The sequence below is a fragment of the Oncorhynchus masou genome, chromosome 2 (assembly GCF_036934945.1).
Source record: "Oncorhynchus masou masou isolate Uvic2021 chromosome 2, UVic_Omas_1.1, whole genome shotgun sequence".
Taxonomy (NCBI): domain Eukaryota; kingdom Metazoa; phylum Chordata; class Actinopteri; order Salmoniformes; family Salmonidae; genus Oncorhynchus; species Oncorhynchus masou.
Genome location: NC_088213.1, coordinates 31,965,490 through 31,977,684, shown reverse-complemented (window position 1 = coordinate 31,977,684; position 12,195 = coordinate 31,965,490). Strand labels below are relative to the sequence as shown.

General features: G+C 44.2%; 1 protein-coding gene across 4 annotated transcripts; it reads right to left on the bottom strand.

Moving 5' to 3' along the window:
* Window positions 1–7: 7 nt before the first annotated feature.
* Window positions 8–10,823, bottom strand: LOC135558754 (rho family-interacting cell polarization regulator 1-like). 4 transcript variants are annotated; one of them, XM_064992847.1, is made up of 17 exons: window positions 10,524–10,823; window positions 7,737–7,821; window positions 7,295–7,415; window positions 7,090–7,168; window positions 6,890–6,913; window positions 6,707–6,760; window positions 6,333–6,482; window positions 5,865–5,928; window positions 5,652–5,695; window positions 5,439–5,564; window positions 5,033–5,181; window positions 4,647–4,755; window positions 2,867–3,559; window positions 2,614–2,792; window positions 2,207–2,309; window positions 1,977–2,132; window positions 8–564 (listed from the first exon to the last, which is right to left on the bottom strand). In XM_064992847.1, the coding sequence occupies exons 3-17, from the start codon at window positions 7,384–7,386 to the stop codon at window positions 517–519; spliced, it is 2,070 nt and encodes a 689-aa protein (XP_064848919.1). In that variant the 5' UTR covers window positions 7,387–7,415; window positions 7,737–7,821; window positions 10,524–10,823; the 3' UTR covers window positions 8–516. The 4 variants fall into 4 exon arrangements, with proteins under 4 accessions (XP_064848919.1, XP_064848947.1, XP_064848929.1 ...); XM_064992875.1 differs by having other exon boundaries at window positions 2,207–2,306; XM_064992857.1 differs by having other exon boundaries at window positions 10,544–10,823.
* Between the last annotated feature and the right edge of the window lie 1,372 nt (window positions 10,824–12,195).

The window sequence follows — 12,195 nt, the reverse complement described above, 5'->3', positions numbered from 1 at the left end:
ATTTGCTCAACATTATTTATTTATATGAAACAGTAAATAATTGTATATTTTATTGTGCACAATCTGTAAGTCATCCTAAAAATAAACAATGTATCAAAATTCTATACTCATTCATATTATTCTCTGGTTCGTAATAAAAGTACATTTTCTTCATGTATTTGTTAACTGACAATCCCCCTTTGTAACTTGAGGCACTTTCTGATTAAAGAGGCTCCATTAGACTAAAGATGTCTACCTTCACTGTAAGGTGACTGTGTGTATACGTGTGGCCTTTGGATGAGTGGCCAACAATAGTCAAATGTTTTCAATCACGAGTGGAGAGAGGGAAGCAAATACATTTCTGTTCATTTGCGCAATCTCCACCCACATGGCAGAAATCGCTTGTCTGATCTAGAAGGGGAGCGGAGCTCTTTGATCTGTTAGTGGTGAAATGGTAAGGATCTCTTAGGAAAGTGGTGGGATTAGGATGGCATCCGATAATGGTATCTCCATTATGTTAAAGGACAGTGGTGGCCATTATGCTGGGGGTGGAGCGGGGTTCCTCATCACAGGATGCCTCATCACCTGCATGAAGCATAAATTCAACTTACTCTTCACCAATGACAACTCCACAATCAATACAGTGCATTCAGAAAGTTTTCAAACACCTTGACTTTTTCCACATTTTGTTACATTAGTCATATTCTAAAATTGATTAAATATTTTTTTCCCCTCAATCTACACCATACCCCACAATGACAAAGCAAAAACATGTTTAGAAATTAAAATTAAGTTCATTCTGTTTTTTAAATATTTTTAATAAGTATTCAGACCTTTTGCTACAAGACTCAAAATTAAGCTCAGGTGCATCCTGTTTCCACTGATCATCCTTGATGTTTTTCAACTTGGAATCCCCCTGTGGTAAATTCAATTGATTGGACATGATGATTGGAGATGACCAAGGACCTGATGGTTACTTCGACAGAGCACCTCTGTGGAGATGGGAGAAAGTTCCAGAAGGACAACCATCTCTGCAGCACTCCACCAATCAGGCCTTATGGTAAGAGTGGCCAGACAGAAGCCACTCTACAGTAAAAGGCACATGACAACCCGCTTGGAGTTTGCCAAAAGGCACCTAAAGGACACTGACCATGAGAAATAAGATTCTATGGTCTGATGAAACCAAGATTAGACTCTTCAGCCTGAATGCCAAGCGTCAAGTCTGGAGGAAACCTGGCACCATCCCTGCGGTGAAGCATGGTGGTGGCAGCATCATGCTGTGGGGATGTTTTTCAGCAGCAGCAAATGGGAGACTAGTCAAGATCAAGGGAAAGATGAACAGAGCAAAGTACAGAGAGAGATCCTTGATGAAAACCTGCTCCAGAGTGCTCAGGACCTCAGACTGGGGCGAAGGTTCACCTTCCAACAGGACAATGACCCTATGTACACAGCCAAGACAAAGCAATAGTGGCTTTGTAACAAGTCTCTGAATGTCCTTGAGTGGCCCAGCCAGAGCCTGGACTTGAACCAGATTGAACATCTCTGGAGAGAACTGAAAATAGCTGTACAGCAACGCTCCCCATCGAACCTGACAGAGCTTGAGAGGATCTGGAGAGAAGAATGGAAGAAACTCCTCAAATACAGGTGTGCCAAGCTTGTTTTATTTTCATTTAACCAGGCAACCTCTACTTAACTTGTAACGTCATACCCAAGAAGACTCGAGGCTGTAATCGCTGCCAAAGGTGCTTCAACAAAGTACTGAGTAAAGGGTCTGAATACTTATGTATATATAATATTTAAGTTGTTTATTTTTAATAAATTTGTACCCGCCAAAAAATAGAATAAGACTAACGTAACAACATGTGGACAAAGTGAAAGGGCCTGAATACTTTCAGAATTACTGTATATACAAATTACACACATCTCAATCAACACCACTCCCACTTCAAATCCCTCTCAAGTTAGCAGTTTCCCCTGTTTTGACCCTCCCCTCTCACCATGCTCCTGCCTGGCAGGGATGTCCTTCTCTGTAATCTGCTCCTCCTCCTTCTTGTCTTCCACTTTCTCCTTTTCTTCCTCCTGCTCGTCCCTTGTCTCACTGGAGGCCTGCAGCTGCTCGCTACTCTCCTCCTACGTACATTTTTACATGCAAACTTGTCTACAGTTTAGAACACTGAAATCTTAGGCACTATTTATACATGCATACACTCATGATCATTATCATTACCTCAGAGCTGCAGTCTGCATCTAGAGGAGGACAGTCCTCATTCCGGAAGCCTTCAGGGGCCTCGACAATGATTTCTATAACATCGTCCTCACACTCATCACTACTGAGGACAGCAAAAAGGAGAATATTACAGACCACAATCTGACATACACAGACTCACTCTGTGTAATACAAAATATTGAGCAAACAGTTCTGTCTTATGAAATGGATATGAAGGATTTGGGCACATTCAAAGACGTGTGAGAGTACAGCATTAGAAAACAGCACTATGCAACTTCACCCAGTATTATACAAACTAAATCCACCATCAAGACTCAACTAAATTCACATACCATTCCGCTTTCCAAACACTAGATGGCAGGATGAGTTCAGTTAGAGCCTGATACATAAGAGAAGAGAATGCTGACCTATCAGCAGAGTCCCTTGTCTGGTCTTTCTTCTCCTTCTCATCCCTCTCCTGTTCATCATCTTCTTGTTCTTTCTCATCTTCATCATCATCAAGGTCAGAGCAGTTGAGAAAATCAAAGCTCTCCAGGGCAGTCTCAACTTCCTGAGTGAAGCTGGAGGACCGACTGTGAGATCGACCCTATAAAGGAAAGAGACTTAGTACACACATCACACAACTACATGTCTACCCACACACCTGTCACATACACTCACAGTCACGGTCTCTTCTGGTAGTGTTAGCTCTTGTGGCTGGGTAGATTGGAGTCTGTGATTGTGTTCCGTGGAGGACTTTTCCTCCCTCAGTCCCTCTCCCAGTACACGGTCTGTGGGAAGAGGCTCTACTCCAGCCCTAGGCTTCTCAGCCTGCAGTGTTGAGGCCAGAGGAGCATCACACTGATCCACTGGGGTTGAAACGCATGACTCTGGGCCCCCAGATTCAGGCAAGTCCAAGGCTTCATGCATGTCCTGGTTAGAGCAGTGTGAAGCCACATAGGAGCCTTCAAGGTCTAAGCGGGGTAGGGGTTCTGGCGTTTCAGAGGATTCAACCGATTGGTCAGACAACCTGTTAGTCGAAGCACAGTCTATGGCTCTCTCACTGATATGGCTGAGAGATCGAGAACACTTCAAATGGCCATTCAGCAGTGTACACTTCACAGAGTCTGTTTCGCCAAATCCCTTGGTGGTGCCTGGCTCCCCTTCTTCATGATTGGACGAGAGGGATGGGGTAGAGACGCTTGATTGGCGGGGGTTGAAGGAGATCTGGATAGTGGGTGTGGTCTGCAGGCTGTTAGTGGCCATCATCCTGTGTGTGTGTCCCATGGCTGGGCTGGAAGAGTCGTCTGATGATTCAGAGGAGTTTGACCAGACTGTACCATTCTCCAGCTCCCCTGGTCTCCTCAATAGAGACTACAGAGAATGATAAATGAGAGAGGGAAGGGGTGGAGGCAGAGGAAGAGAGAAAGATATTAATAACAGCCAAGTCCATCTGACAAAATTTGGAAAACAAAAGTTATTTATTTCCATCTGTAAAGGAGAATTTAAATTCCTATTTTGATGACCCGGTGTTGCTGTCACACACTTATCTTGGCTAAAACACCATTAATGACATAACAATTATACCAGAACTGCACACTGAATATACACTTTAAATACAAACATGATTTTCAATATATCTGAAGGATAAAATAATCAAATTCCGTAGATGGCACTGCATTTCAGAAAATTGCAATGATCAGACTACATGGACCAAGGCTCACTCACTGGCTAGTTCACATTTACCAAGTACAGAACACTGAAAATCATAACTTAACTACAAACCACCACACACTAACCAGACCACCATATTTCAACTACCACACTTCTTCAACTGTATGCAGCCACACACCAACTGTGAGTGGACGCGGCTGGGTGGAGAGAGCCTGTCCGCCAAGGTGTCACGGAACACCTCCAACGTTGACCAGCGTTGGCCCAGTCTGGCCCTGCTCCGAGGAGAAATGCTCTTCAGCGCGGCGAGGAAGAGGGAGAAATTGGACTACTACTCAACCACTATTAAACAGCTAAGAGAACCACAGCTACATTCATACTCATTTCTGTTCTCACACATATCACTGGTACCCTCATTCACTCCACAACCAGATCTTCACACAACTCACTGCTATCCTCACACACTTCTCTCCTACATTTACATAGCTCACCAATACACTCACACGGTCCACAACCCGATCTTGTACGTTCACACACTCCTCTCCTACACAGCTCACTGATTCACACACCTCTACTACAATCACACACACACACCACTGCTACCTCTACAAACACAGCAATCAGGGGACAGCTGAAACAGAACAAACTAATAATAGCGAGTAGTAATCAATGGTTATAATTACATCAATAAAACAATACAATATTTAGGTTTTCCAGACAATTATGAACTGCTGACTTAAGCATAGGTTAAAGCTGGGGAGAGAGGCAGGGAGGCCAAGGTATGACTCACATAAAACACCTGCTCGCGCATGGAAGGTGTGTCTGGAGGGCTCTGATTGGACAAAAAGCGCTTGGAAACCGTACTGGAGGACGAGGTCTGGTCATCTTTATCAAACGGACTGAGAGAGAGAGAAGGATAGTGTGTGAGAGAGCGAGAGAGGGCAATATAATTACATTAGAGATGCATTTTATAGAAACAGCTGTATCGTGTGTTTATTACTACTGACAAACGTATGAGTCAGTCTTAACACAAACAGTACTCTTTCTCTTCACAAATGGCCTGGTTTGGCTATCACCAATAGAATGGGGAGAAAGATGAAGGTGGAACAGGGGTTGAGGTGGAGGAAGGTGAGACAGGGGGAAGTGGTAAACAGGAATGATTGAGGTGAGACTGACCTCCAGTTGACCTCTAGGTTCAGTTTTACTGTCCCCAAGTCATTGATATCCACGGCAACCGTCTGAGGCAGCGGACAGAACAGGTCGAGTGTCTCACAAGACACACTGCCAACCACCACGTGATTGGCCAAGCTCTTCAGCTCAGTCACCTTGGCAACCATAACGGACAATAAACCACAGTCAGTTGAATGGTGGCGGTAAGTGATGTTTTTTAGGACTATTGTTAAGTTCTGGGTATTTTTGCTGTTTGTGTACAATAATGTGATAATAACATGGCAATACAGTAATAACAGTTATTATAAACATGTTTATAATATCAATATGTTATTATAAACACAAACATATTCATCCAGAGTTAATTACAGTAAATACTGATTTGATCATAAACACTATCATGCTTTCTCACCTTGATTGACAGGAGGTCTGTGATGAGAGGCAGGAAGACATTGTCCTCACTGTCCCACACTTGTTTACTGCTGACCTCTACACGACCTTTCATCCGCCAGCGCTGACGCCCGTAACGCATCAGGACCTGGGGGTCAAGGGTACCATCAGTGCCTCGTGTGTGCGCATACTGCATGTGTGTATGTGTCAGTGTGTGTCCATTAGTTATTCTCACCTCATATTGGTCTCCTGCACACAACCGTGCATAGCCAACCAGACCTGCAATACAGGAGACATACAGTTACAGCACATAACATATGCTCACAGGGAGAACACTAGAATGAGAGAGAGAAAGAGAGTGAGGAGGTGGTAAGAACAGATGGGATTGAGGGCCAGAACAAATTGGTGGGAGAAGAGGGGGTAAGTGGAGGGTGAGAAAATGACTCACCTTTCATCTTGATATGAAACTCTCCCATCTGGCTCTCCAGTTCACTCTCCAGGGAACACATGTGCTGCAGAGAGACACGAGAGAGAGAGAGAGAGAGAGACACGAGAGAGAGAGAGAGAGAGACACGAGAGAGAGAGAGAGAGACACGAGAGAGAGAGAGAGACACGAGAGAGAGACACGAGAGAGAGAGACACGAGAGAGAGAGAGAGAGAGAGAGAGAGAGAGAGAAAGAGAGAGAGAGAGAATGAGTCATTCATATCAATAATATTCTGAAGTTTGTTGTCAGAGCAACATGACATTGCAGTCAAACTCTTATTTCTGATAAGTTACTTATTTCAAGACTTAAGTTTACCTTACTTTCCGTTCTGTAAACGGCTGTTTTAAACGTTAAAAGGCACTATTGAAAGAGCGAATAGCCTTGTTCTCTAACACATCTCCCCAGTGTACCCATATGCCCCTGCCCCTTACCTCAGTGTACTCCCTGTAGCCCCTGTTGGCCTCATTCAGGCTCTCCCGTGCCTCCTTGCTCCCTGTGGCAGAGTTAAAGGCTGCCACCATCTTGCTGGCCCCATCCCTCAGCCTCCGCTGCATACAGTAAGCATCGTACAGCTCCTCTACCTGGAACGTTACAGCAACATTACAGCTGTGCAGAAACACTATGGTGAAGCAGACCTGAAAAGCTCCTTAATCTGCTACCAAAAAGTATTAGAGATGGTTATACTATAACAAAACAGAGTCTACTCTGTAGTTACAACATTATGACAACACTATGACAAATGTATGGCTAACAGGTATCTTACTGCACTGCAGATGCACACACACACACACACACAAAGTCATACCTTGCTGAGGTGGAACTCTAAGCGACGCATAAATCTCTCTATGGCCTTCACTTGCTGATAAAGCACAAAGATCAAAGACAAGTTATTCAGTAATTAAATCACCCCAAAATGTACATATTCATTAGTTTATTAATAGAGTTGTGAATTAATACAGTCATCTCCCCTGGTGTGATTGAAACCCACCTTATCCAACTCATACAGAGACCCCTGCAGAGAGAGGAAGGGAGGCATATAACAGTTAGCATCACCTTGCACACAGTATTACTCTAACAGACTGTCCTAAGAAATTAAACGTCCCCTAAGTCGGAAGTTGCGAGTGGCATTGGCTAGTGTGATGATGATGGGTTAGTAGTACTGGTGTGATTGGTGGTGTGTGTTCTCACCAGACGGCCATTTCTCTTGCTCTCTCTGATCTGCTGCCCCAGGCTGTCCAGCTCCAGCTGGTGGACCTGCAGGAATGACCTGAGAACACAGCATTGTGATGTCATTTCCTGTTTCACTTTGAACCATTTCCTGTCTCGCTGTCGACCTGTCTGTTACAACAGCCAGGCCAGTCGTGTGTGTGTGTGTGTGTGTGCGTGTGCTCACTGTAGGCCTCTCCTCAGTGCAGAGTACACCTCGTCCAGCCGCTCAGGCTGAGGTATTTTAGGGGTTGGGTTCTTGGTAGAACCTGTAAACATCCTGGTTCTTTAGATGGCGATGCCGTGAACTTAACACAGAGAGAAAAAGATACTTTGTAATAGACATAGTGGAGTACTGACGAAGAGAGAGAGAGACAACACACACACACGCAATGGTGTTTGCTCGATCGTGGCTTCGTACTCCACAGGGGGTGAAGAGGATAAGTGACTAGTACACCCACAGGCAGCCAGACACACAGACACAATGAGTAGATTTGGCTCAATGAGGAAGATAAAGTCACAGTTCACAGACACTGCAGGATGGACTTGCTTTTGTCTGTATGCCAGCAGTCAGTGTGTTACAGCATTCAGGTGTGGAGAGTGTCTATGTGTGTACATGTGTGTCTTACCTGTGGCGTTAAGGTAGACCGCCCCTACTGCATGCTGGGACGACGTAGCACGGTGGGGAGGCTTCCACAGATCCTAGGACACGTCCTGTATGTAAAGGAACAGGAGGGAAGACATTACAGGTTGCACACACACACGCTCTCTTTCTCCCCTTACTCTCTACCATACTCCATCCCATAGCTTATTTTCAAAAGCATCCTTTCCTTCATTTTTTAATTTCACCTTTATTTAACCAGGTAAGCTAGTTGAGAACAAGTTCTCATGACCGCTGATGAGAAAGGACTAGATAAGTGATATTGTAGAAGACAAAATGCGTATGGGGAAGGAGAGCCATTTAACAGACCATAGCCTAGCTCCCACCCACTTACTTCCCCTCCTTCCCTCAGAGCTTGTCTGCTGTGTCGTGTCCAATATTATGTGGCTGCATTGTACATAGCTCAACAACCAACACTGACTCCAGCAAACACTTCCTCGCACTCCTTTCCTGTTCCCCATTACCCCGGTCCCCCCCCAATCCTGAATACAGGAAGTCTGATGGCTGACTCTACACAGGACATTCTACAGAGGAGCTTGGGCCAGGAATATAAAACCATCTGTGTGTGCAAGTGTACACATATGAGTAGGAGTGTGTGAAAGAGTAAAACACTCTTCCTCCTGCTCATATATTCAAGTAATTTGTTAGATTGCATGTGTGTCCACTGTATCATACGCATTACACACGAACACACACTACAAAATGTTCTGGTTGAAGTACTCTGGAAAAGAGAATCCAATAACAGTGTAAACAAGCAAGACACCAGCCACATGTACAGTCACCATGAACAGAGCCTCTCCAAGAACAGAGTGTAATAAGCATTACAGCCACCCCACAGGGTAAGTGTCTTAGCTATGATAAGACAGTAACACAAAAGGATTAAAGGCTAAACTTGATCTTACTAGCGAAGGCCAAACCTAAATTAATACAAAAGATTCAGTAAATGAGCTGAGGCGAGGCTTAAACTCCACACGCCTGTAGATGAAACTGACATGACGACTCAGCAGTAGCCGACCTTTTACACAGAACACTCAGACCACTTACTACCAATTACTATCCCAAACAGTGTCAGTTACCCTTACTCCACCCTGCATCTTTGTGGTTGGGTGTTTCTGTGAGAGAGTAAGTGGTTGGCAGAGAGAGAGGGAGAGAAGGACAGATGGACAGGTAAACTAAAATAATCTTAATTTGATGCCTATTTAATGGACAATAAAATAATGCACACATCCAACCTCAACCATCGCCATGGAACTGTCCAAGTGATTTCTGGTCTAAGATTGTGAAATCCTTAGACCATGCTGAATTCCAAGCGTCCAGTTTAATCCTTAATCCAAGCCGGACGCTGAGAGGATTAGTTTGGGTTAGTCAAGGTCAGGTTTAGTTTTGGATAGAGGTGTGGTTTGGGTAACAAATCTGATAAATGAAGGCAGTCTATTACATTTTGTGGATTATTTTTTTTACCAGCCAACACATTCACTAACATAGACACATACACAAAACACACATACACCTCTCACCCCAGACATTTTCCTCCAAACACACAAATCCCGAAACTCAATCCCTGCCAGTGCCACCTCCATCCAGGTGTAGACTGCAGTAGATCTATATTTGTGATGTTTATGTTTTTCTGTGTGTGTACCCCTTTCTTCACCAGTGTTAGTGAGCAGCTGATTGGATCATTAGCTATTATTAATACTCTACAGAGGCGACTGGCACACAAAGGACTGACTGTAAAAATTACCCCACGAGGCTGCGTTTCCATAGAGCTGTTCCCACACACTCAGCAGGCCAGCGCATGAGCAGCAAATCACTCTTACACACAAACACGCGAAGCCATACTCTATGGACCTTCTGCAAACCATCCAATATTTCTTGACAATCCTGCTGTAACCTACTGCAAGTCTTACTCCACTGTAACTTTGTAATATTTACAAGACACTGTTAGCCTTCTTGTGAACGAGCTCCCTAAAAAGGGGTTGAATTACAGATTATAGTAATAATGTAGTCAGTGAAGAGATCAATTCAATGGTACCATGAGGTCATCACTGTGAGACAGTGGCCTAGCAATGTTGTGTATGTGGAGCTCTGTCAAATCCATTCTGCACTGCACAAGCAGGGCCATGCTGTCGGTTTTGACAATGGTGGCAAAAGTTACATTCTGGGTAGGGGTGATGGGGACTGGTCCCCTGCATGAATAAACTAACACAGATTATAAAGGAAGGACCATGTGGAGAGATGTAGAGAAACCCATAGACAGATTGACAGACACCCAGGGGTGTGAAAAAAAGCATTTGGAGTACTTTGGATTAGAGATTACGGGATTATCGTCAAAGACACAGACATACATGGACGACATAGGCAATGGCGAACAACTCCAAAACAGCGCATTTACGCAGCGTTTAGGATGCTCCACTGAGTTGGAACATGGCCTCAAAGTTTGCCACCAAGGAAACTGACTCGAGCCAGTGTTTGTGGATGTTTTCTCCTCTGTGTCACCAAAAAACAAAAGTAGGATGTATTATCGGTCACGATTTTTTTTTTGAAAATGACATGACTTTCAATTTGAACAAAACCAAGCCTAGTTAAAAACGTTTAGTAGCCTACCAGAACATCTACTTATGAGCACTGGCTCACACTGTCACTTTGCCACATAGCGGAAGAGTGTGAGAAAGCCGAAAATAACACTGTAAACTGTAAATTACGCTATGGATGCAACCCCCACCCCAATAGAAAATTAAAGGGAAATTATTCTTACAAATTGCTGTTGTTACGTACATGTCCATAGGACCCGATGTTTCAATCGCCGCTATTCCGACCGGAGCACGAGAGTCCGATGTTTCGATGTGAGAATAAAAAGGTAGTGAAAAGGTAGGCCTATCCAATTTCAGCATGGGCGCTGTCCTGCTATCCTTACTCCGACTCCCAACAATTTTTTCACTTTGTCACTGTCACTCTCTCCCATCTCCTCCTCCCCCTCCCCCTCTTCTCCTGGAGACGCCTCGGGGCTTAAACCCCTCCCCTAGTAAGGGGTGTGGCGTTCGGGGTAAATGGAAAAAGCGCGTCGGTTTGTGACTATAAATTTCCCGTTATATCTCGGGAATAGGAAGGGGAGCTGAAAATAAGTTCTCCTAAACATCGACGACGTTTCAGGATTTGCTTGCAGTGTTCTGGAGCCATCAAGCGTCGCACATACCCATCTGCACTAGGGGCCAATAGAAACAGCTTCTGGCACATATTTATTTCCTTCTCTCTCACACAGAAACACAATGTTTAATACAAGGTTGTATGGGCCATGTGTGAATATGCTATAGCCTTAATGTGTGTCTGTGCATTAAGGAAGTACCCCTTTCACTTCAAGTGCAGCAGAACACCTGGGTTATGTAAGCGTTTTGCGCAGGGAGGGGTGGAGAAGTCAGTCAGTCTCTCTGGGCGTGGGTATAGTTCCTCCTATACTGAATTATTCAAAAGGTCTGATTAATATACTCTTCCACAGCATAAACTAGGACGCTGAAGTTTGTGATGTTTCCATGACAACAGTATGTGGTCTCTGGTGCTAAATATAGAACCGGTTCACATATTTTTCTTACACCAACATGGTGGTTCACACAGAGATCCTATTAAATGACTAGAAGGGCTATGTCATAAACGCTCAAAGTTCCAGAAAGGTGTGAACATGGCAGCTATATTGGTCAGGTAGAAATCCAAACCAGTCTAATTGGAATGAATGGCAGTAGAGGTATAATCAGGAGTTTTCTTATGCAGGAAAATAAAAGGCATGTACACAATTAACCTATATCAGCATAGAGACTGAAGAGGAAGCCTAACATCTTTATGGAACACCTAACATTTTAGATGTCATCCCTAAATGTTTATTTTCTCAGAAGAAATGTTATGGGAGGAGGGTGGAATATATGCAGAGGGCTACAAACGGAGTAAGATAACCACAGAAGTTTGAAAATGAACAGGATTTCTCTGCTCCTCCCTTTCATGGAACTTAAAGGTTCTCTCCCTCTTATAATGAATCTGTTGCCTAACTTTCTTTCATAGCCAGCAGCCTCAAAGGGAGTCCCCACCGTGTAAGTGTCCTGACTTAGAAACTGTTTCCTCAGGGAGGGACCCTCTTAAACAAAGGGGTCATAAGAGACCCACAAGTCTAGAGGTGACAAGAGCATGTTGACTAGTCTGTTGTATAGCTCAATCTAGCCTCCATACACAGTCTTCCACCATGTTTCTCACATCACAAACATCAAGTCCTGACAGATCTGAGAAGGGGCTCAAGAATCTAGGGATATGAGCAGCGAATTGGTTTGGAATTGGGCCATGACACCTACTCTTCCAGATCAGTGTACTGACCCTGAGCACTCAGGGGTACACAAGAAGAGAGTTTTACAATCGACACCAGAAACCCCAAAGAAATTAGCACATAC

Excerpts from the sequence above, each read along its gene's own strand:
- LOC135558754 (XM_064992847.1), bottom strand. The coding sequence starts at position 7,386 with ATGTTTACAGGTTCTACCAAGAACCCAACCCCTAAAATACCTCAGCCT. Across the intron at positions 5,929-6,332 it reads GCTACAGGGAGTACACTGAG|CACATGTGTTCCCTGGAGAG; the intron begins GTAAGGGGCAGG and ends GTCTCTCTGCAG. Across the intron at positions 565-1,976 it reads CCCTGCCAGGCAGGAGCATG|GTGATGAGGCATCCTGTGAT; the intron begins GTGAGAGGGGAG and ends TGCTTCATGCAG.